At 46.9% G+C, this 26,205-nt stretch overlaps 1 protein-coding gene across 1 annotated transcript in view; it reads right to left on the bottom strand.

Moving 5' to 3' along the window:
* The window catches only part of NMT1 (N-myristoyltransferase 1), an 89,920-nt gene that overhangs the window by 26,088 nt on the left and 37,627 nt on the right, over positions 1 to 26,205 (bottom strand). Inside the window, exons 5-10 of the mRNA XM_038754272.1 lie at positions 23,025 to 23,143; positions 14,398 to 14,489; positions 14,128 to 14,244; positions 12,371 to 12,541; positions 9,580 to 9,688; positions 880 to 1,050 (exon numbers count right to left, since the gene is read on the bottom strand). Coding sequence (XP_038610200.1) covers positions 880 to 1,050; positions 9,580 to 9,688; positions 12,371 to 12,541; positions 14,128 to 14,244; positions 14,398 to 14,489; positions 23,025 to 23,143 — 779 coding nt within the window. The remainder of the gene's footprint in view (positions 1 to 879; positions 1,051 to 9,579; positions 9,689 to 12,370; positions 12,542 to 14,127; positions 14,245 to 14,397; positions 14,490 to 23,024; positions 23,144 to 26,205) is intronic.

A 26,205-nucleotide genomic window follows, 5' to 3' on the forward strand; every position in this document is an offset into this window, starting at 1 on the left:
CCCACTGTTGGGTAGGGACTACTCTATATGTTGCCAACTTGGACTTCCCAAGCGCTTCGTCCGGTGCTCTGCACACAGTAAGCGCTCAATAAATAGGATTGATGGATTGACAAGACTGTGAGCCCACTGTTGGGTAGGGACCGTCTATAATTGATAAGACTGTGAGCCCGCTGTTGGGTAGGGACTGTCTCTAGATGTTGCCAACTTGGACTTCCCAAGCGCTTCGTCCGGTGCTCTGCACACAGTAAGCACTCAATAAATACGATCGATAGATTGATTGATAAGGCTGTGAGCCCACTGTTGGGTAGGGACCGTCTCTATAACTGATAAGACTGTGAGCCCACCGCTGGATAGGGACCGTCTCTATATGTTGCCAACTTGTACTTCCCAAGCGCTTCGTCCAATGCTCTGCACACAGTAAGCGCTCAATAAATACGACTGATTGATTGATAAGACTGTGAGCCCACTAGGGACTGTCTCTATAAGTGATAAGACTGTGAGCCCACTGTTGGGTAGGGACTGTCTCTATATGTTGCCAACTTGTACTTCCCAAGCGCTTAGTACAGTGCTCTGCACACAGTAAGCGCTCAATAAATACAATTGATGATGATGATGTTGCCAACTTGGACTTCCCAAGCGCTTCGTCCGGTGCTCTGCACACAGTAAGCGCTCACTAAATACGACTGAATGAATGAAGACTGGGAGCCCCCTCGTCGTGGGACAACCAGATCACCTTGTAACCTCCCCAGCGCTTCCAACGGTGCTGTGCCCGTAGTAAGCGCTTAGCACCATCGTTATTACTATAATGCGGGCCGCTCCCGAGCGCTTAGTACAGGCCGGGCTCCAGAAAGGCGGCTGAAGGAGCGACCGAAGGCTGACCTCGACGACGAAGGTGTCGATGATGTTCTCCTGAGGGAAGAACCAGTGCTCCACCTCTTCGCGGCTCATGAGGGGGGTCAGGTGGAACTGTTTCAGGTACTGCCCCAGGAGCCTGTGCACCACCGCTATGTCCTTGTGCTCCATGGGGCGCAAGCCGGCCGTCTTCGGGGTCTGCGGGACGCGAGAACATCGTCCCCGTCACCTCCCGGAGCCTCCCCGCCTCCCCCCGCCCCGCGCAGACAGCAGCCCCTGGTAGACGACTCTCCCGCCCTTCAAAGCCTTAGGGACCGTGAGCCCGCTGTTGGGTAGGGACCGTCTCCATATGTTGCCAACTTGGACTTCCCAAGCGCTTAGTCCAGTGCTCTGCACACAGTAAGCGCTCAATAAAGACGATTGAATGAATGAATGTTTGTACGTATTTCTTACTCTATTTTACTTATATATATTTATTCTATTTATTTTATTTTGTTAGTATGTTTGGTTTTGTTCTCTGTCTCCCCCTTCTAGACTGTGAGCCCGCTGTTGGGTAGGGACCGTCTCCATATGTTGCCAACTTGGACTTCCCAAGCGCTTAGTCCAGGGCTCTGCACACAGGAAGCACTCAATACAAATGATTGAATGAATGAATGTTTGTATGTATTTATTACTCTATTTTACTTGTACATATTTACTATTCTATTTATTTTATTTTGTTAGTATGTTTGGTTTTGTTCTCTGTCTCCCCCTTCTAGACTGTGAGCCCGCTGTCGGGTAGGGACCGTCTCTATATGCTGCCAACTTGGACTTCCCAAGCGCTTAGTCCAGCGCTCTGCACACAGGAAGCGCTCAATACAAACGATTGAATGAATGAATGTTTGTATGCATTTATTACTCTATTTTACTTGTACATATTTATTCTATTTATTTTATTTGGTTTATATGTTTTGGTTTGTTGCCTGTCTCCCCCTTCTAGCCTGTGCGCCCGCTGTTGGGTAGGGACCGTCTCTATATGTTGCCAACTTGGACTTCACAAGCGCTTAGTCCAGTGCTCTGCAATCAATCAATCAATCAATCAATCGTATTTATTGAGCGCTTACTATGTGCAGAGCACTGTACACAGTAAGCGCTCAGTAAATACGATTGATGACGATGATGATGACCACTCTCCCGCCCTTCAAAGCCTTAAGAGACTGTGAGCCCACTGTTGGGTAGGGACCGTCTCCATATGTTGCCAACTTGGACTTCCCAAGCGCTTAGTCCAGTGCTCTGCACACAGTAAGCGCTCAATAAAGACGATTGAATGAATGAATGAATGTTTGTATGTATTTATTACTCTATTTTACTTGTACATATTTATTCTATTTATTTTATTTGGTTTATATGTTTTGTTTTGTTGCCTGTCTCCCCCTTCTAGACTGTGAGCCCGCTGTCAGGTAGGGACCGTCTCTAGATGGTGCCGACTTGGACTTCCCAAGCGCTTAGTCCAGTGCTCTGCCACACAGTAAGCGCTCACTAAAGACGATTGAATGAATGAATGTTTGTATATATTTATTACTCTATTTTACTTGTACATATTTATTCTATTTATTTTATTTTGTTAGTATGTTTGGTTTTGTTCTCTGTCTCCCCCTTTTAGACTGTGAGCCCACTGTTGGGTAGGGACCGTCTCTAGATGTTGCCAACTTGGACTTCCCAAGCACTTAGTCCAGTGCTCTGCACACAGTAAGCGCTCAATAAATACAATTGATGATGATGATGATGACTACTCTCTCGCCCTTCAAAGCCTTAGAGACTGTGAGCCTGCTGTTGGGTAGGGACCGTCCCTATATGTTGCCAACTTGGACTTCCCAAGCACTTAGTCCAGTGCTCTGCACGCAGGAAGCACTCAATACAGACGATTGAATGAATGAATGTTTGTATGTATTTATTACTCTATTTTACTTGTACATATTCATTCTATTTATTTTATTTGGTTTATATGTTTGGTTTTGTTGCCTGTCTCCCCCTTCTAGACTGTGAGCCCGCTGGTGGGTAGTGACCGTCCCTATATGTTGCCAACTTGGACTTCCCAAGCGCTTAGTCCAGTGCTCTGCACACGGTAAGCGCTCAATAAATACGATTGATGATGATGATGATGACCACTCTCCCGCCCTTCAAAGCCTTAAGAGACTGTGAGCCCACTGTTGGGTAGGGACCGTCTCTATATGTTGCCAACTTGGACTTCCCAAGCGCTTAGTCCAGTGCTCTGCACGCAGGAAGCGCTCAATACAGACGATTGAATGAATGAATGTTTGTATGTATTTATTACTCTATTTTACTTGTACATATTTATTCTATTTATTTTATTTGGTTTATATGTTTGGTTTTGTTGCCTGTCTCCCCCTTCTAGACTGTGAGCCCGCTGTTGGGTAGGGACCGTCTCCATATGTTGCCAACTTGGACTTCCCAAGCACTTAGTCCAGTGCTCTGCACACAGTAAGCGCTCAATAAATACGATTGATGATGATGATGATGACCACTCTCCCGCCCTTCAAAGCCTTAGAGACTGTGAGCCCGCTGTTGGGTAGGGACCGTCTCTAGATGTTGCCAACTTGGACTTCCCAAGCGCTTAGTCCAGGGCTCTGCACACAGGAAGCGCTCAATACAAATGATTGAATGAATGAATGTTTGTATGTATTTATTACTCTATTTTACTTGTACATATTTACTATTCTATTTATTTTATTTTGTTAGTATGTTTGGTTTTGTTCTCTGTCTCCCCCCTTCTAGACTGTGAGCCCGCTGTTGGGTAGGGACCGTCTCTAGATGTTGCCAACTTGGACTTCCCAAGCGCTTAGTCCAGTGCTCTGCACACAGTAAGCACTCAATAAAGACGATTGAATGAATGAATGTTTGTACGTATTTCTTACTCTATTTTACATATTTTTTATTTTACAAATTTATTCTATTTATTTTATTTTGTTAGTATGTTTGGTTTTGTTCTCTGTCTCCCCCTTCTACACTGTGAGCCCGCTGTTGGGTAGGGACCGTCTCCATATGTTGCCAACTTGGACTTCCCAAGCGCTTAGTCCAGTGCTCTGCACACAGTAAGCGCTCAATAAATACGACGGATGATGATGATGATGACCACTCTCCCGCCCTTCAAAGCCTTAGAGACTGTGAGCCCGCTGTTGGGTAGGGACCATCTCTAGATGTTGCCAACTTGGACTTTCCAAGCGCTTAGTCCAGTGCTCTGCACACAGGAAGCGCTCAATACAAACGATTGAATGAATGAATGTTTGTATGTACTTATTACTCTATTTTACTTGTACATATTTACTCTATTTACTTTATTTGGTTTATATGTTTTGTTTTGTTGCCTGTCTCCCCCTTCTAGACTGTGAGCCCGCTGTTGGGTAGGGACCGTCCCTAAATGTTGCCGACTTGGACTTCCCAAGCGCTTAGTCCAGTGCTCTGCACACAGTAAGCACTCAATAAATACGATTGATGATGATGATGACGATGACCACTCTCCCGCCCTTCAAAGCCTTAGAGACCATGAGCCCGCTGTTGGGTAGGGACCGTCTCCATATGTTGCCAACTTGGACTTCCCAAGCGCTTAGTCCAGTGCTCTGCACACAGGAAGCGCTCAATACAAATGATTGAATGAATGAATGTTTGTATGTATTTATTACTCTATTTTACTTGTACATATTTATTCTATTTATTTTATTTGGTTTATATGCTTGGTTTTGTTGCCTGTCTCCCCCTTCTAGACTGTGAGCCCGCTGTTGGGTAGGGACCGTCCCTATATGTTGCCAACTTGGACTTCCCAAGCGCTTAGTCCAGTGCTCTGCACACAGTAAGCGCTCAGACGATTGAATGAATGAATGTTTGTATGTATTTATTACTCTATTTTACTTGTACATATTTATTCTATTTATTTTATTTGGTTTATATGTTTTGTTGCCTGTCTCCCCCTTCTAGACTGTGAGCCCGCTGTTGGGTAGGGACCGTCTCCATATGTTGCCAACTTGGACTTCCCAAGCGCTTAGTCCAGTGCACTGCACACAGGAAGCGCTCAATACAAACGATTGAATGAATGAATGTTTGTATGTATTTATTACTCTATTTTACTTGTACATATTTATTCTATTTATTTTATTTGGTTTATATGTTTGGTTTTGTTGCCTGTCTCCCCCTTCTAGACTGTGAGCCCGCTGTTGGGTAGGGACTGTCTCTATATGTTGCCAACCTGGACTTCCCAAGCGCTTAGTACAGTGCTCTGCACACAGTAAGCGCTCAATAAAGACGGCTGAATGAATGAATGACCTCAGCTGTAAAATGGGGATTTCTAGACTGTGAGCCCACTGTTGGGTAGGGACCGTCTCTATCTGTTGGCAACTTGGACTTCCCAAGGGCTTAGTCCAGTGCTCTGCACGCAGTAAGCGCTCAATAAAGACGATTGATTGATTAATAAGACTGTGAGCCCACTGTTGGGAAGGGACCGTCTCTAGATGTTGCCAACTTGGACTTCCCAAGCGCGTAGTCCAGTGCTCTGCACGCAGTAAGTGCTCAATAAAAACGATTGAATGAGTGAATGAATGACCTCAGCTGTAAAATGGGGATTTCTAGACTGTGAGCCCACTGTCGGGTAGGGACCGTCTCTATATGTTGCCAACTTGGACTTCCCAAGCGCTTCGTACAGTGCTCTGCACACAGTAAGTGCTCAATAAATACGATTGATTGATTGATTGATTAGAGAAGTAGCGTGGCTCAGTGGGAAGAGCCCGGGCTTTGGAGTCAGAGGTCGTGGGTTCAAATCCCAGCTCCCCGCCCTCCGCCTGAGCCCCCCTGCACAGACAGCGCCTGGAAGACGACTCTCCCACCCTTCAAAAGCCTTAGAGAAGCAGCGTGGCTCCGTAGGAAGAGCCCGGGCTTTGGAGTCAGAGGTCGTGGGTTCAAATCCCGGCTCCGCCAACTGTCAGCTGGGTGACTTTGGGCAAGTTACTTCACTTCTCTGGGCCTCAGGTCCCTCATCTGGAAAATGGGGATGAAGACTGTGAGCCCCTCATGGGACAACCTGATCACCTTGTAATAATAATAATAATAATAATAATAGTATTTGTTAAGCGCTTACTATGTGCAGAGCACTGTTCTAAGCACTGGGGAGATACAAGGTGATCGCCCAAAGTCGCCCAGCTGACAATTGGCAGAGCCGGGATTTGAATCCACAAACTCTGACTCCATTCATTCATTCATTCAATCGCATTTATTGAGCGCTTACTATGTGCACAGCACTGTTCTAAGCGCTGGGGAGGTTACGAGGTGAACAGGTTGTCCCACAGAGGGCTCACAGTCTTAATCCCCATTTTCCAGATGAGGTCACTGAGGCCCAGAGAAGTGAAGTGACTCGCCCAAAGTCGCCCAGCTGACAATTGGTGGAGCCGGGATTTGAACCCATGACCTCTGACTCCATTCATTCATTCATTCAATCGTATTTATTGAGCGCTTACTGTGTACAGAGCACTGCAATAACAATGATGGCATTTATTAAGCGCTTACTATGTGCACAGCACTGTTCTAAGCGCTGGGGAGGTTACAAGGTGAACAGGTTGTCCCACAGAGGGCTCACAGTCTTAATCCCCATTTTCCAGATGAGGTCACTGAGGCCCAGAGATGTGAAGTGACTCCCCCAAAGTCGCCCAGCTGACGAGTGGCGGAGCCGGGATTTGAACCCATGAACTCTGACTCCATTCATTCATTCATTCAATCGTATTTATTGAGCGCTTACTGTGTACAGAGCACTGCAATAACAATGATGGCATTTATTAAGCGCTTACTATGTGCACAGCACTGTTCTAAGCACTGGGGCAGTTACGAGGTGAACAGGTTGTCCCACGGAGGGCTCACAGTCTTAATCCCCATTTTCCAGATGAGGTCACTGAGGCCCAGAGAAGTGAAGTGACTCGCCCAAAGTCGCCCAGCTGACAACTGCTGGAGCCAGGATTTGAACCCATGAACTCTGACTCCATTCATTCATTCATTCAATCGTATTTATTGAGCGCTTACTATGTACAGAGCACTGCAATAATAATGATGGCATTTATTAAGCGCTTACTATGTGCAAAGACTGTTCTAAGCGCTGGGGCGGTTACGAGGTGAACAGGTTGTCCCACGGAGGGCTCACAGTCTTAATCCCCATTTTCCAGATGAGGGAACTGAGACCCAGAGAAGTGAAGTGACTTGCCCGAAGTCTCCCAGCTGACAAGTGGCGGAGCCGGGATTTGAACCCACGAACTCTGACTCCATTCATTCATTCAATCGTATTTATTGAGCGCTTACTGTGTACAGAGCACTGCAATAATAATGATGGCATTTATTAAGCGCTTACTATGTGCAAAGCACTGTTCTAAGCGCTGGGGCGGTTACGAGGTGAACAGGTTGTCCCACGGAGGGCTCACAGTCTTAATCCCCATTTTCCAGATGAGGGAACTGAGGCCTACAGAAGTGAAGTCACTCGCCCAAAGTCACTCAGCTGACAAGTGGCGGAGCCGGAATTTGAACCCATGACCTCTGACTCCAAAGCCCGGGATCTTTCCACTGAGCCACGCTGCTTCTCCACAGGGTAGGGCCATGAAAGTTGGCCACAACCGTCCCCTCGGCCCGTCAATTTGGCTTCGGAAATTGGGGCGGGGAGATCTGGGGAGGAAGATCTCCCTATAAACGCGGGTTTTCATTACCTTGCCAGGCTCCGGTGAGCAGAAGCTTTGGCTTCTTTTAGACTGTGAGTTGGGTCGGGACCGTCTCTATTATGTTGCCAACTTGGACTTCCCAAGCGCTTAGTACAATGCTCCGCACCCAGTAAGCGCTCAATAAACACGATCGATTGATTCTTTGAACCCACGAGCTCTGACTCCGTTCAGTCATTCATTCATAAATACGTACAAACGTATACGTTCCCCCTCGTCCCCCTCTCCATCCCCCCATCTTACCTCCTTCCCTTCCCCACAGCACCTGTATATTTGTATATATGTTTGTACATATTTATTACTCTATTTATTTATTTTACTTGTACATATCTATTCTATTTATTTTATTTTGTTAGTATGTTTGGTTTTGTTCTCTGTCTCCCCCTTTTAGACTGTGAGCCCACTGTTGGGTAGGGACCGTCTCTGTATGTTGCCAACTTGGACTTCCCAAGCGCTTAGTCCAGTGCTCCGCACCCAGTAAGCGCTCAATAAATACGATCCATTGATTCTTCGAACCCACGAGCTCTGACTCCGTTCAGTCATTCATTCATAAATACGTACAAACATATACGTTTCCCCTCGTCCCCCCTCTCCATCCCCCCATCTTACCTCCTTCCCTTCCCCACAGCACCTGTATATTTGTATATATGTTTGTACATATTTATTACTCTATTTATTTATTTTACTTGTACATATCTAGTCTATTCATTTTATTTTGTTAATATGTTTGGTTTTGTTGTCCGTCTCCCCCCTTCTAGCCTGTGAGCCCGCTGTTGGGTAGGGACCGTCTCTAGATGTTGCCAACTTGGACGTCCCAAGCGCTTAGTCCAGTGCTCCGCACCCAGTAAGCGCTCAATAAATACGATCGATTGATTCTTTGAACCCACGAGCTCTGACTCCGTTCAGTCATTCATTCATAAATACGTACATATACGTTCCCCCTCGTCCCCCTCTCCATCCCCCCCATCTTACCTCCTTCCCTTCCCCACAGCACCTGTATATATGGATAGATGTTTGTACATATTTATTACTCTATTTTACTTGTACATATCTATTCTATTTATTTTATTTTGTTAGTATGGTTGGTTTTGTTCTCTGTCTCCCCCTTTTAGACTGTGAGCCCACTGTTGGGTAGGGACTGTCTCTATATGTTGCCAACTTGTGCTTTCCAAGCGCTTAGTCCAGTGCTCTGCACACAGTAAGTGCTCAATAAATACGATTGATTGATTGATTAACAAATCCCTCAACTATTTTATTACTCATTCATTCATTGTCATTCAGTCTTCTAGCCTGTGAGCCCACTGTTGGGTAGGGACCGTCTCTAGATGTTGCCAACTTGGACTTCCCAAGCGCTTAGTCCGGTGCTCTGCACACAGTAAGCGCTCAATAAATACGATTGATTGATTGACTGATATATACATATATCACCTGGAAAATGGGGATGAAGACTGCAAGCCTCCCGTGGGACCACCTGATCACCTTGTAACCTCCCCAGCGCTTAGAACAGTGCTTTGCACATAGTAAGCGCTTAATAAATGCCATTATTATTCTTATTATTATTATATACAGGTGCTGCTACAACTAGATCTCCCTTAGTCCAGTGCTCTCCACACAGCATCACCATCAATCGTATTTATTGAGCGCTTACTGTGTGCAGAGCACTGGACTAAGCGCTTGGGAAGTCCAAGTTGGCAACATCTAGAGACGGTCCCTACCCAACAGTGGGCTCACAGTCTAGAAGGGGGAGGCGCTTACAGTATTTATTGAGCGCTTACTGGTGCGGAGCACTGGACTAAGCGCTTGGGAAGTCCCGGTTGGCCCGGGCTCTTTCCACCGCGCCGCGCTGCTTCCCCTCCGGCGGATCGGGTCCGGGTGGGGACGAGGAGGGAGATGCCCCCCAACCCGCCCGGCCGCCGGCTCTCCCGCTCCCTGCCCTCCTCAGGGACCCCCCTTCCCGCTCGGCCCGGGACCGGAGGGCACGACCACCCACCTCGGGTAGCCGGTACAGCTTCATGGTGCGCTGCATGGTCATGTTGCGGCTCAAGTGGGAGAACTTGACCTCGATCAGTTTCCGTGGGTTCAGGGAGCGGTGCCAATACCTGCGGGGACGTTACGTACACATCCCACCCTCCTCATCCCCCCCACCGCCTTACCCCCCTTCCCCTCCCCACACCACCAGTACATATGTTTCTACAGATCCTCGTGTCTCTCCCCACTTCAATCCACACTTCACGCTGCTGCCCAGATTGTCTTTGTCCAGAAACGCTCTGGGTATGTTACTCCCCTCCTCAAAAATCTCCAGTGGCTCCCAATCAATCTGCGCATCAGGCAGAAACTCCTCCCCCTGGGCTTCCAGGCTGTCCGTCCATCCCCTGGCCCCCTCCTACCTCACCTCCCTTCTCTCCTTGTCCATCGCAGCCCGCACCCTCCGCTCCTCCGCCGCTCACCTCCTCACCATTAGGCCTCGTTCTCGCCTGTCCCACCATCGACCCCCAGCCCACGTCCTCCCCCGGGCCTGGAATGCCCCCAATCCCTCTGCCCCTCCGCCCAGCTAGCTCTCTTCCTCCCTTCAAAGCCCTGCTGAGAGCTCACCTCCTCCAGGAGGCCTTCCCAGACTGAGCCCCTTCCTTCCTCTCCCCCTCGTCCCCCTCTCCATCCCCCCCCATCTTACCTCCTTCCCTTCCCACAGCACCTGTATATATGTATATATGTTTTATACATATTTATTACTCTATTTATTTATTTATTTATTTTGCTTGTACATATCTATTCTATTTATTTTATTTTGTTAGGATGTTTGGTTTTGTTCTCTGTCTCCCCCTTTTAGACTGTGAGCCCACTGATAGGTAGGGACTGTCTCTAGATGTTGCCAACTTGTACTTCCCAAGTGCTTAGTACAGTGCTCTGCACACAGTAAGCGCTCAATAAGTACGATTGATGATGATGATGATTTATTACTCTATTTTACTTATATATACTTATATACTTGTATATACTTATACATATATGTATATATGTTTGTACATATTTGTTACTCTATTTATTTATTTTGCTTGTACCTATCTATTCTATTTATTTTATTTTGTTAGGATGTTTGGTTTTGTTCTCTGTCTCCCCCTTTTAGACTGTGAGCCCACTGTTGGGTAGGGACTGTCTCTAGATGTTGCCAACTTGGACTTCCCAAGCGCTTAGTCCAGTGCTCTGCACACAGTAAGCGCTCAATAAATATGATTGATGATGATGATGATGATGATGATTTATTACTCTATTTATTTTACTTATATATACTTATACACTTGTATATACTTACACATATATGTATATATGTATATATGTTTGTACATATTTGTTACTCTATTAATTTATTTTACTTGTACATATCTATTCTACTTATTTTGTTAGTATCTTTGGTTTTGTTCTCTGTCTCCCCCTTTTAGACTGTGAGCCCACTGATGGGTAGGGACTGTCTCTACATGTTCTCAACTTGTACTTCCCAAGCACTTAGTACAGTGCTCTGCACACAGTAAGGATTCAATAAATATGATTGATGATGATGATGATGATTTATTACTCTATTTTACTTATATGTACTTATATACTTGTATATACTTAACATATATGCATATATGTTTGTACATATTTGTTACTCTATTTATTTATTTATTTTGCTTGTACCTATCTATTCTATTTTATTTTGTTAGGATGTTTGGTTTTGTTCTCTGTCTCCCCCTTTCAGACTGTGAGCCCGCTGTTGGGTAGGGACTGTCTCTAGATGTTGCCAACTTGTACTTCCCAAGCGCTTAGTCCAGTGCTCTGCATGCAGTAAGCGCTCAACAAATACGACTGATGATGATGATTTTACTTGGACCTCTTTATCCCATTTATTTTATTTGGCCTATATGTTTTGTCCCTCCTCCCTCTCCCCATCCCCTTTCTTTTGTTAATATGTTTTATTTGGTCGTCCATCTCCCCCTTCTACCCTGTGAGCCCACTGTTGGGTAGGGGCCGTCTCTAGATGTTGCCAACTTGGACTTCCCAAGCGCTTAGTCCACTCCTTCATTCATGCAATCATATTTGTTTACAGGGACCTTAAACCCGAAAACATCCTGTTAGATAAAGAAGGCCATATCAAGCTTACGGATTTTGGGTTTGCGAAGAAGACGGTCAACAAGTAAGGCGGACCCTCTTTCGTTACTCTATTTTTATTTATTTTACTTGTCCATGTCTGTTCTATTTATTTTATTTTGTTAGTCTGTTTGGTTTTGTTCTCTGTCTGTCTCCCCCTTTTAGACTGTGAGCCCGCTGTTGGGTAGGGCCTGTCTCTAAATGCTGCCAACTTGGACTTCCCAAGCGCTTAGTCCAGTGCCCTGCACACAGTAAGCACTCAATAAATACGACTGAATGAATGAATTTATTACTCTTTTACTTGTACATACTTATTCTATTTATTTTACTTTTTGTTAATATGTTTGGTTTTGTTCTCTGTCTCCCCCTTCTAGACTGTGAGCCCGCTGTTGGGTAGGGCCCGTCTCGATATGTTGCCAACTTGGACTTCCCAAGCGCTTAGTACAGTGCTCGGCACACAGTAAGCGCTCAACAAATACAACGATGAATGAATGTACTTGATCGCCTTGTACCCCCCCCCCAGCGCTTAGAACAGTGCTTTGCACACAGTAAGCGCTTAACAAATGCCATCATTATTATTATTGGAGATCGAGTTGTAGGGGGGAGGGCAGGGCCAGGTGAGGGGGGGGCGGGCGAAGGGGCGGCTTTTTTTTTACCTGCAGGTGCCGACGGGCTTGGGAAGCACCACGCCGGCCGTGTAAACAGCTTGGAAGATGCCCTCCAAGTGGACCCGCCGGGTTATCTCCCGGATCAGCACCGGCGCCACCCGCTTGGACCGCAGCTTCTTGTGGACGCAGAGGAAGTTGATCTCCACCATTTTCTTCTCTCTGCAGCCGGACGGGCGGGAAGAGGGCCGGGGTCACGGCGGGAGGGGGGTCTCGCCCGTCCCGCCATGCCCTCCCTCCGCCCATCCGCCAGGCTCGCTCTCTTCCTCCCTTCAAAGCCCTACTGAGAGCTCACCTCCTCCGGGAGGCCTTCCCACACTCAGCCCCCTCCTTCCTCTCCCCCTCCCCATCGCCCCCGCCTTACCTCCTTCCCCTCCCCACAGCACCTGTATAGATGTATATAGGTTTGTACAGATTTAATAATAATAATGGCATTTATTAAGCGCTCACTATACGCAAAGCACTGTTCTAAGTGCTGGGGAGGTTACAAGGTGATCAGGTTGTCCCACAGTCACAGTCTTCATCCCCCATTTTACAGATGAGGGAACTGAGGCCCAGAGAAGCGAAGTGACTTGCCCGAGGCCACACAGCTGACAAGTGGCGGAGCCGGGATTTGAACCCTTGACCTCTGACTCCAAAGCCCGGGCTCATTCCACTTAGCCACGCTGCTTCTCTACTTACTCTATTTATTTATTCTATTTGTACATATTTAATTTTGTTAACATGTTTGGTTTTGTTCTCCGTCTCCCCCTTCTAGACTGTGGGCCCACTGTTGGGTAGGGACCGTCTCTATCTGTGGCCGACTTGGACTTCCCAAGCGCTTAGTCCAGTGCTCTGCACACAGTAAGCGCTCAATAAATACGATTGAATGAATGAATATGTTTGTACAGATTACTCTATTTGTACATATTTATTCTATTTATTTTATTTTGTTAATATGTTTTGTTTTGTTGTCTGTCTCCCCCTTCTAGACTGTGAGCCCACTGTTGGGTAGGGACCGTCTCTATATGTTGCCAACTTGGACTTCCCAAGCGCTTAGTACAGTGCTCTGCACACAGTAAGCGCTCAATAAATACAATTGATTGATTAGGGACCGTCTCTAGATGTTGTCAACTTGGAGTTCTCAAGCGCTTAGTCCAGTGCTCTGCACACAGTAAGTGCCCAATAAATACGACTGAATGAATGAATTAATGATGATGTTGTATAGAGCTATAATTCTATTTATTCTGCTCTGCACACAGTAAGTGCTCAATAAATACAAATGAATGAATGAATGAATATAGCTTTAATTCATTCATTCAATTGTATTTATTGAGCACTTACTGTGTGCTGAGCACTGGACTAAGCGCTTGGGAAGTCCAAGTTGGCAACATATAGAGATGGTCCCTGCCCAACAGCGGGCTCACAGTCTAATTGTTCTGACAATTTTGACACCCGTCCCCATGTTTGGTTCTGTTCTCTGTCTCCCCCTTTTAGACTGTGAGCCCACTGCTGGGTAGGGACTGTCTCTATGTGATGCCAATTTGTACTTCCCAAGCGCTTAGTACAGTGCTCTGCACATAGTAAGCGCTCAATAAATACGATTGATTGATTGATTACAACGGTGCTTTACACAGAGTAAGCGCTTAATAAACGCTTGACCCCGCGACCTCTGACTCCAAAGCCCGGGCTCTTTTCCCACTGGGCCCCGCTGCTTCTCGAAGCGGCTTTACCCCCCCCCCGCCCCGCGGGCCGGTGGTGGTGCTTACGTGTTGTAAATGTGGATGCTGGCGGGAATGGCGCTGATGAACCCCACCAGTTTCTTGCTGGTCACCACCCGGACTCCGCAATGCCACTGAGGCAGCCAGCCGGGGGGGCGGAGGGCCCTGGACGGACAGAGGGACGACGCCATGAGACGGAGAAGCCCGGGGCGCCCGCCGCCCCCCTCGCCCCCACTCGGACTTCCCCAGCGCTTAGTCCAGTGCTCTGCACCCAGTAAGCGCTCAGTAAATACCCCCGAACCATCGGACCAAGCTCACCACAGCAGGAACTCGGGCGAGTAGTCGAAGCGGAACATGTTGTCGTCGTCCTCCACGTAGTTCTCGTTGAGGAGCGTGTACAGCTCCTTCAGCTGCGGGACGGGGCCGAGAGAGGCGGTCGGTCGGTCGGCCGCCCGCCGCGTGACGGGGCCGGCCACTGACCGTCTCCCCCTTCTATCAATCAATCAATCAATCGTATTTATTGAGCGCTTACTATGTGCAGAGCGCCGGACTGAGCGCTTGGGAAGTACAAATTGGCAGCATCTAGAGACGGTCCCTACGGCTCACAGTCGGGTAGAGGCCGTCTCTAGATGTTGCCAGCTTGGACTACCCAAGCGCTCAGCACAGCGCTCGGCACACAGTAAGCGCTCAATAAATACGACTGAATGAATGAATGAACTGACAGGGCGCGGCAGCGCCCAGAAGGCACCAGAGCGGCCCCGGACTGGGCCCTCCAACTGAAATCTCACCTCCTCCGGGAGGCCTTCCCAACCTGAGCCCCCTTTTTCCTCTCCTCCTCCCCGTCCCTCCCGCCCTACCTCCTTCCCCTCCCCACAGCACCCGAATATTCATCCATTCGATCGTATTTACTCATCACCATCAATCGTATTTATTGAGCGCTTACTATGTGCAGAGCATCATCACCGTCAATCGTATTTATTGAGCGCTTACTATGCGCAGAGCACTGTACTAAGCGCTTGGGAAGTGGCAACAGAGAGAGACGGTCACTACCCAACAGCGGGCGCGCGTTCATTCAATCCTATTTATTGAGCGCTTACTGTGTGCAGAGCACTGGACTAAGCGCTTGGGAAGTCCGAGTCGGCCACAGAGAAAGACGGTCCCTACCCAACAACAGGCTCACATTCGTTCATTCCTTTATTTAATCGTATTTATTGAGCGCTTACTGTGTGCAGAGCACTGGACTAAGCGCTTGGGAAGCGGCAACAGAGAGAGACGGTCCCTACCCAACAACGGGCTCACATTTGTTCATTCCTTTATTTAATTGTATTTATTGAGCGCTTACTGTGTGCAGAGCACTGGACTAAGCGCTTGGGAAGTGGCAACAGAGAGACGGTCCCTACCCAACAACGGGCTCACATTCGTTCATTCCTTTATTTAATCGTATTTATTGAGCGCTTACTGTGTGCAGAGCACTGGACTAAGCGCTTGGGAAGCGGCAACAGAGAGAGACGGTCCCTACCCAACAACGGGCTCACATTCATTCATTCCTTTATTTAATCGTATTTATTGAGCGCTTACTGTGTGCAGAGCACTGGACTAAGCGCTTGGGAAGCAGCAACAGAGAGAGACGGTCCCTACCCAACAACGGGCTCACATTCGTTCATTCCTTTATTTAATCGTATTTATTGAGCGCTTACTGTGTGCAGAGCACTGGACTAAGCGCTTGGGAAGTGGCAACAGAGAGAGACGGTCCCTACCCAACAATGGGCTCACATTCATTCATTCCTTTATTTAATCGTATTTATTGAGCGCTTACTGTGTGCAGAGCACTGGACTAAGCGCTTGGGAAGGGGCAACAGAGAGAGACGGTCCCTACCCAACAACAGGCTCACATTCATTCATTCCTTTATTTAATCGTATTTATTGAGCGCTTACTGTGTGCAGAGCACTGGACTAAGCGCTTGGGAAGCGGCAACAGAGAGAGACGGTCCCTACCCAACAACGGGCTCACATTCGTTCATTCCTTTATTTAATCGTATTTATTGAGCGCTTACTGTGTGCAGAGCACTGGACTAAGCGCTTGGGAAGCGGCCACAGAGAGAGACGGTCCCTACCCAACAACGGGCTCACATTCGTTCATTCCTTTATTTAATCGTATTTATTGAGCGCTTACTGTGTGCAGAGCACTGGACTAAGCGCTTGGGAAGCGGCCACAGAGAGAGACGGTCCCTACCCAACAACGGGCTCACATTCGTTCATTCCTTTATTTAATCGTATTTATTGAGCGCTTACTGTGTGCAGAGCACTGGACTAAGCGCTTGGGAAGCGGCAACAGAGAGAGACGGTCCCTACCCAACAACGGGCTCACATTCGTTCATTCCTTTATTTAATCGTATTCATTGAGCGCTTACTGTGTGCAGAGCACTGGACTAAGCGCTTGGGAAGCGGCAACAGAGAGAGACGGTCCCTACCCAACAACAGGCTCACATTCGTTCATTCCTTTATTTAATCGTATTTATTGAGCGCTTACTGTGTGCAGAGCACTGGACTAAGCGCTTGGGAAGCGGCCACAGAGAGAGACGGTCCCTACCCAACAACGGGCTCACATTCGTTCATTCCTTTATTTAATCGTATTTATTGAGCGCTTACTGTGTGCAGAGCACTGGACTAAGCGCTTGGGAAGCGGCCACAGAGAGAGACGGTCCCTACCCAACAACGGGCTCACATTCGTTCATTCCTTTATTTAATCGTATTTATTGAGCGCTTACTGTGTGCAGAGCACTGGACTAAGCGCTTGGGAAGCGGCAACAGAGAGAGACGGTCCCTACCCAACAACGGGCTCACATTCGTTCATTCCTTTATTTAATCGTATTCATTGAGCGCTTACTGTGTGCAGAGCACTGGACTAAGCGCTTGGGAAGCGGCAACAGAGAGAGACGGTCCCTACCCAACAACAGGCTCACATTCGTTCATTCCTTTATTTAATCGTATTTATTGAGCGCTTACTGTGTGCAGAGCACTGGACTAAGCGCTTGGGAAGCGGCAACTGAGAGAGACGGTCCCCACCCAACAACGGGCTCACATTCATTCATTCCTTTATTTAATCGTATTTATTGAGCGCTTACTGTGTGCAGAGCACTGGACTAAGCGCTTGGGAAGCGGCAACAGAGAGAGACGGTCCCTACCCAACAACGGGCTCACATTCATTCACTCCTTTATTTAATCGTATTTATTGAGCGCTTACTGTGTGCAGAGCACTGGACTAAGCGCTTGGGAAGCGGCAACAGAGAGAGACGGTCCCTACCCAACAACGGGTTCACATTCATTCATTCCTTCATTTAATCGTATTTATTGAGCGCTTACTGTGTGCAGAGCACTGGACTAAGCGCTTGGGAAGCGGCAACAGAGAGAGACGGTCCCTACCCAACAGCAGACTCGCATTCATTCATTCATTCATTCATTTCAAGGCCCTGCTGAGAGCTCACCTCCTCCAGGAGGCCTTCCCAGACTGAGCCCCTTCCTTCCTGTCCCCCTCGTCCCCCTCTCCATCCCCCCATCTTACCTCCTTCCCTTCCCCACAGCACCTGTATATATGCATATATGGTTGTACATATTTATTACTCTATTTATTTATTTTACTTGTACATTTCTATCCTACTTATTTTATTTTGTTGGTATGTTTGGTTCTGTTCTCTGTCTCCCCCCTTTTAGACTGTGAGCCCACTGTTGGGTAGGGACTGTCTCTATGTGATGCCAATTTGTACTTCCCAAGCGCTTAGTCCAGTGCTCTGCACACAGTAAGCGCTCAATAAATACGATCGATTGATTGATTGATTTAATCGTATTTATTGAGCGCTTCCCGTGTGCGGAGCACAGGAACAGTCGTGTCTCCCGGAGAGCGGAAATCCCGTGGGAATCACGCCCTCCCCCAACCTCTTCCTGGCAGGGAACAGGAACTCCGGGGTGGCCCTGCCAACTCTGGCTGACGGAGCGGGCACCGATGCCCGCACCCAACAATTTAACGGCCATTTCTATCCTGGAGGGGGTCGGGGGGTGACGGCACTCGGGGGTTACAGCAGGGAAGCCCTGCGACCCAAGACCCCCCGATTCTTCGGCGTTCCTGAAAAGCAGGGAGGGGGGGGGCTGAGATGCCATTATCATGCCATTAATAATATGCCATTATGCCATTAATTCCCCCTTTTAGACTGTTGGGTAGGGACTGTCTCTATATGTTGCCAATTTGGACTTCCCAAGCGCTTAGTCCAGTGCTCTGCACATAGTAAGCGCTCGATAAATACGATTGATGATTAATAAATGTCATTATTATTATTATTCTACACACCCACCCGTAGGAGGCCGAGATGGCGAGATCACGGCCTCCTGCGGGTGGGTGTGTAGAATAATAATAATAATAATAATAATAATAATGGCATTTATTAAGCGCTTACTACGTGCAAAGCACTGTTCTAAGCGCTGGGGAGGTTACAAGGTGATCAGTTTGTCCCGCGGGGGGCTCACAGTCTTCATCCCCATTTTACAGAGGAGGGAACTGAGGCCCAGAGAAGTGAAGTTTTAGACTGTGAGCCCCGTGTTGGGTAGGGACTGTCTCTATGTGTTGCCAACTTGGACTTCCCAAGCGCTTAGTCCAGTGCTCTGCACATAGTAAGCGCTCGATAAATACGATTGATGATGATGATGATGATGATGATATACGGTGCCAACTTGGACTTCCCAAGGGCTTAGTCCAGTGCTCTGCACACAGTAAGCGCCCAATAAATACGATTGATGATGATGATGATATATGGTGCCAACTTGGACTTCCCAAGCGCTTAGTCCAGTGCTCTGCACACAGTAAGCGCCCAATAAATACGATTGATGATGATGATGATGATGATATATGGTGCCAACTTGGACTTCCCAAGCGCTTAGTCCAGTGCTCTGCACACAGTAAGCGCCCGATAAATACGATTGATGATGATGATGATGATGATATATGGTGCCAACTTGTACTTCCCAAGCGCTTAGTCCAGTGCTCTGCACACAGTAAGCACCCGATAAATACGATTGATGATGATGATGATGATGATATATGGTGCCAACTTGTACTTCCCAAGCGCTTAGTCCAGTGCTCTGCACACAGTAAGCGTCCAATAAATACGATTGATGATGATGATGATATATGGTGCCAACTTGGACTTCCCAAGCGCTTAGTCCAGTGCTCTGCACACAGTAAGCGCCCAATAAATACGATTGATGATGATGATGATATATGGTGCCAACTTGGACTTCCCAAGCGCTTAGTCCAGTGCTCTGCACACAGTAAGCGCCCAATAAATACGATTGATTGATCGATCGGTGCCCAAAGTCACCCAGCTGACAAGCGGCGGTGCCGGGATTTGAACCCACGGCCTCTGACTCCAAAGCCCGGGCTCTTTCCACGGAGCCACGCCGCTTCTCCTAATGCCAGTGTACGGATGCGCCCAGCTGAGCTTGGAGAGTCCGGGGAATGGGGGGGACGCCGCAGGAGGGAAAGGGGAAGCGGCGTGGCTCAGTGGAAAGAGCCCGGGCTTTGGAGTCGGAGTCCACGGGTTCGAATCCCGCCTCTGCCAGCCCGCTGTTCGATAGGGACTGTCTCTATCATCAATCGTATTTACTGAGCGCTTACTATGTGCAGAGCACTGTACTAAGCGCTTGAATAATAATAATGGCATTTATTAAGCGCTTACTATGTGCAAAGCACTGTTCTAAGTGCTGAGCCCGCTGTTCGACAGGGGCTGTCTCTATCATCAATCGTATTTATTGAGCGCTTACTATGCGCAGAGCACTGTTCTAGTAATAATAATAATGGCATTTATTAAGCGCTTACTATGTGCAAAGCACTGTTCTAAGTGCTGAGCCCGCTGTTCGACAGGGACGGTCTCTATCATCAATCGTATTTACTGAGCGCTTACTATGTGCAGAGCACTGTTCTAGCAATAATAATAATGGCATTTATTAAGCGCTTACTATGTGCAAAGCACTGTTCTAAGTGCTGAGCCCGCTGTTCGATAGGGACTGTCTCTATCATCGATCATATTTATTGAGCGCTTACTATGTGCAGAGCACTGTTCTAATAATAATAATAATGGCATTTATTAAGCGCTTACTATGTGCAAAGCACTGTTCTAAGTGCTGAGCCTGCTGTTCGACAGGGACCATCTCTATCATCAATCGTATTTATTGAGCGCTTACTATGTGCAGAGCACTGTTCTAGTAATAATAATAATGGCATTTATTAAGCACTTACTATGTGCAAAGCACTGTTCTAAGTGCTAAGCCCGGTGTTCGATAGGGACTGTCTCTATCATCGATCGTATTTATTGAGCGCTTACTATGTGCAGAGCACTGTTCTAGTAATAATAATAATGGCATTTATTAAGCGCTTACTATGTGCAAAGCACTGTTCTAAGTGCTGAGCCCGCTGTTCGATAGGGACGGTCTCTATCATCGATCGTATTTATTGAGCGCTTACTATGCGCAGAGCACTGTTCTAGTAATAATAATAATGGCATTTATTAAGCGCTTACTATGTGCAAAGCACTGTTCTAAGTGCTGAGCCCGCTGTTCGACAGGGACCGTCTCTATCATCGATCGTATTTATTGAGCGCTTACTATGTGCAGAGCACTGTTCTAATAATAATAATAATGGCATTTATTAAGCGCTTACTATGTGCAAAGCACTGTTCTAAGTGCTGAGCCCGCTGTTCGACAGGGACCGTCTCTATCATCGATCGTATTTATTGAGCGCTTACTATGTGCAGAGCACTGTTCTAGTAATAATAATAATGGCATTTATTAAGCGCTTACTATGTGCAAAGCACTGTTCTAAGTGCTGAGCCCGCTGTTCGATAGGGACTGTCCCTATCATCGATCGTATTTATTGAGCGCTTACTATGTGCAGAGCACTGTTCTAGTAATAATAATAATGGCATTTATTAAGCGCTTACTATGTGCCAAGCACTGTTCTAAGTGCTGAGCCCGCTGTTCGACAGGGACTGTCTCTATCATCGATCGTATTTATTGAGCGCTTACTATGTGCAGAGCACTGTTCTAGTAATAATAATAATGGCATTTATTAAGCGCTTACTATGTGCAGAGCACTGTCCTAGTAATAATAATAATGGCATTTATTAAGCGCTTACTATGTGCGAAGCACTGTTCCAAGTGCTGAGCCCGCTGTTAGACAGGGACTGTCTCTATCATCAATCGTATTTATTGAGCGCTTACTACGTGCAGAGCACTGTTCTAGTAATAATAATAATGGCATTTATTAAGCGCTTACTATGTGCAAAGCACTGTTCTAAGTGCTGAGCCTGCTGTTCGATAGGGACTGTCTCTATCATCAATCGTATTTATTGAGCGCTTACTACGTGCAGAGCACTGTTCTACTAATAATAATAATGGCATTTATTAAGCGCTTACTATGTGCAAAGCACTGTTCTAAGTGCTGAGCCCGCTGTTCGACAGGGACTGTCTCTATCATCGATCGTATTTATTGAGCGCTTACTATGTGCAGAGCACTGTTCTAGTAATAATAATAATGGCATTTATTAAGCGCTTACTATGTGCAAAGCACTGTTCTAAGTGCTGAGCCCGCTGTTCGATAGGGACCGTCTCTATCATCGATTGTATTTATTGAGCGTTTACTATGTGCAGAGCACTGTTCTAATAATAATAATAATAATGGCATTTATTAAGCGCTTACTATGTGCTAAGCACTGTTCTAAGTGCTGAGCCCGCTGTTCGACAGGGACCGTCTCTATCATCGATCGTATTTATTGAGCGCTTACTAGGTGCAGAGCACTGTTCTAGTAATAATAATAATGGCATTTATTAAGCGCCTACTATGTGCAAAGCACTGTTCTAAGTGCTGAGCCCGCTGTTCGACAGGGACTGTCTCTATCATCGATCGTATTTATTGAGTGCTTACTATGTGCAGAGCACTGTTCTAATAATAATAATAATAATGGCATTTATTAAGCGCTTACTATGTGCAAAGCACTGTTCTAAGTGCTGAGCCCGCTGTTCGACAGGGACCGTCTCTATCATCGATCGTATTTATTGAGCGCTTACTATGTGCAGAGCACTGTTCTAAGTGCTGAGCCCGCTGTTCGACAGGGACCGTCTCTATCATCGATCGTATTTATTGAGCGCTTACTATGTGCAGAGCACTGTTCTAGTAATAATAATAATGGCATTTATTAAGCGCTTACTATGTGCAAAGCACTGTTCTAAGTGCTGAGCCCGCTGTTCGACAGGGACCGTCTCTATCATCAATCGTATTTATTGAGCGCTTACTATGTGCAGAGCACTGGTCTAAGTGCTGAGCCCGCTGTTCGACAGGGACCGTCTCTATCATCGATCGTATTTATTGAGCGCTTACTATGTGCAGAGCACTGTTCTAGTAATAATAATAATGGCATTTATTAAGCGCTTACTATGTGCAAAGCACTGTTCTAAGTGCTGGGCCCGCTGTTCGACAGGGACGGTCTCTATCATCGATCGTATTTATTGAGCGCTTACTATGTGCAGAGCACTGTTCTAAGTGCTGAGCCCCTTGTTCGATAGGGACGGTCTCTATCATCGATCGTATTTACTGAGCGCTTACTATGTGCAGAGCACTGTTCTAGTAATAATAATAATGGCATTTATTAAGCGCCTACTATGCGCAAAGCGCTGTTCTAAGCGCTGGGGTTGTACAAGGTGATCGGTTTGTCGCACGTGGGGCTCACAGCCTTCACCCCCCATTTTTACAGATGAGGGAACCCTGTGTGGTGCCAACGTGGACTTCCCAAGCGCTCAGTCCAGTGCTCCGCGCACGGCAAGCGCTCAGGAAGTAGGAGGGAGTGAATGGGGCGGGAAAAGGGGCGGGAAGGGCCCGAGGTCGGACGGCGCGACGGACTCACCACGGCCCGGTCGCCCAGGTCCAGCGCGTCCCAGGTGAAGCCCTGGGGCAGGGTGTACGGCTCCCGGCGGATGTTCTCCTTGTCGGGCTCCACGGGGCCGTGGGTGCTGACCAGCTCGCCTGCAAAACCGGCACGGTGCTCAATCCATCCATCCATCCATCCATCCATCAATCAATCGTACTTACTGAGCGCTTGCAGTGGCCCACCCCTCTCCTTCTGGCCCTGCCCCCCTGGATCGGCCCCCCAGCCCTCTCTGCACCTATATGCCCCTTTTAGACTGTGAGCCCGCTGTTGGGTAGGGACCGTCTCTATATTTTGCCAATTTGGACTTCCCAAGCGCTTAGTCCAGTGCTCTGCACATAGTAAGCGCTCAATAAATACGACTGACGATGATGCTTACTGTGGGCTGAGCGCTTGGGAAGTACGAGCTGGCAACATATCATCCATCGTATTGATTGAGCGCTTACTGGGTGCAGAGCACTGGACTGAGCGCTTGGGAAGTACGAGCTGGCAACATATAATCAGTCGATCAATCGGATTGATTGAGCGCTTACTGGGGGCAGAGCACTGGACTAAGCGCTTGGGAAGTCCGAGCTGGCAACATCTAGAGACGGCCCCTACCCGACGGTGGGCTCACAGGCTAGAAGGGGGAGACAGAGAACAAAACCAAACATATTAACAAAATAAAATAAATAGAATAGATAGGTACAAGTAAAATAGAGTAATAAATATGTACAAACATATATCAATCTTATTTATTGAGTGCTTATTGGGTGCAGAGCACTGGACTAAGCGCTTGGGAAGTCCGAGCTGGCAACATCTAGAGACAGTCCCTACCCAACAGTGGGCTCACAGTCTAGAAGGGGGAGACAGAGAACCAAACAAAACGTATTAACAAAATAAAATAAATTGAATAGATAGGTACAAGTAAAATAGAGTAATAAATATGTACAAACATATATCAATCAATCTTATTTATTGAGCGCTTATTGGGTGCAGAGCACTGGACTGAGCGCTTGGGAAGTACGAGCTGGCAACATATCATCCATCGTATTGATTGAGCGCTTACTGGGTGCAGAGCACTGGACTGAGCGCTTGGGAAGTACGAGCTGGCAACATATAATCAGTCAATCAATCGTATTGATTGAGCGCTTACTGGGTGCAGAGCACTGGACTAAGCGCTTGGGAAGTCCGAGCTGGCAACATCTAGAGACGGCCCCTACCCGACGGTGGGCTCACAGGCTAGAAGGGGGAGACAGAGAACAAAACCAAACGTATTAACAAAATAAAATAAATAGAATAGATAGGTACAAGTAAAATAGAGTAATAAATATGTACAAACATATATCAATCTTATTTATTGAGCGCTTATTGGGTGCAGAGCACTGGACTAAGCGCTTGGGAAGTCCAAGCTGGCAACACCTAGAGACAGTCCCTACCCAACAGTGGGCTCACAGTCTAGAAGGGGGAGACAGAGAACCAAACAAAACGTATTAACAAAATAAAATAAATAGAATAGATAGGTACAAGTAAAATAGAGTAATAAATATGTACAAACATATATCAATCAATCTTATTGATTGAGCGCTTACTGGGTGCAGAGCACTGGACTGAGCGCTTGGGAAGTACGAGCTGGCAACATATCATCCATCGTATTGATTGAGCGCTTACTGGGTGCAGAGCACTGGACTGAGCGCTTGGGAAGTACGAGCTGGCAACATATAATCAGTCGATCAATCAATTGGATTGATTGAGCGCTTACTGGGTGCAGAGCACTGGACTAAGCGCTTGGGAAGTCCAAGCTGGCAACATCTAGAGACGGCCCCTACCCGACGGTGGGCTCACAGGCTAGAAGGGGGAGACAGAGAACAAAACCAAACGTATTAACAAAATAAAATAAATAGAATAGATAGGTACAAGTAAAATAGAGTAATAAATATGTACAAACATATATCAATCTTATTTATTGAGCGCTTATTGGGTGCAGAGCACTGGACTAAGCGCTTGGGAAGTCCAAGCTGGCAACACCTAGAGACAGTCCCTACCCAACAGTGGGCTCACAGTCTAGAAGGGGGAGACAGAGAACCAAACAAAACGTATTAACAAAATAAAATAAATAGAATAGATAGGTACAAGTAAAATAGAGTAATAAATATGTACAAACATATATCAATCAATCTTATTGATTGAGCGCTTACTGGGTGCAGAGCACTGGACTGAGCGCTTGGGAAGTACGAGCTGGCAACATATCATCCATCGTATTGATTGAGCGCTTACTGGGTGCAGAGCACTGGACTGAGCGCTTGGGAAGTACGAGCTGGCAACATATAATCAGTCGATCAATCAATTGGATTGATTGAGCGCTTACTGGGTGCAGAGCACTGGACTAAGCGCTTGGGAAGTCCAAGCTGGCAACATCTAGAGACGGCCCCTACCCGACGGTGGGCTCACAGGCTAGAAGGGGGAGACAGAGAACAAAACCAAACGTATTAACAAAATAAAATAAATAGAATAGATAGGTACAAGTAAAAATAGAGTAATAAATATGTACAAACATATATCAATCTTATTTATTGAGCGCTTATTGGGTGCAGAGCACTGGACTAAGCGCTTGGGAAGTCCAAGCTGGCAACATCTAGAGACAGTCCCTACCCAACAGTGGGCTCACAGTCTAGAAGGGGGAGACAGAGAACCAAACAAAACGTATTAACAAAATAAAATAAATAGAATAGATAGGTACAAGTAAAATAGAGTAATAAATATGTACAAACATATATCAATCAATCTTATTGATTGAGCGCTTACTGGGTGCAGAGCACTGGACTGAGCGCTTGGGAAGTACGAGCTGGCAACATATCATCCATCGTATTGATTGAGCGCTTACTGGGTGCAGAGCACTGGACTGAGCGCTTGGGAAGTACGAGCTGGCAACATATAATCAGTCGATCAATCAATCGCATTGATTGAGCGCTTACTGGGTGCAGAGCACGGGACTAAGCGCTTGGGAAGTCCAAGCTGGCAACATCTAGAGACGGGCCCTACCCGACGGTGGGCTCACAGGCTAGAAGGGGGAGACAGAGAACAAAACCAAACGTATTAACAAAATAAAATAAATAGAATAGATAGGTACAAGTAAAATAGAGTAATAAATATGTACAAACATATATCAATCTTATTTATT

The sequence above is a fragment of the Tachyglossus aculeatus genome, chromosome 11 (genome assembly GCF_015852505.1).
Source record: "Tachyglossus aculeatus isolate mTacAcu1 chromosome 11, mTacAcu1.pri, whole genome shotgun sequence".
NCBI classification, from domain to species: Eukaryota; Metazoa; Chordata; class Mammalia; order Monotremata; family Tachyglossidae; genus Tachyglossus; species Tachyglossus aculeatus.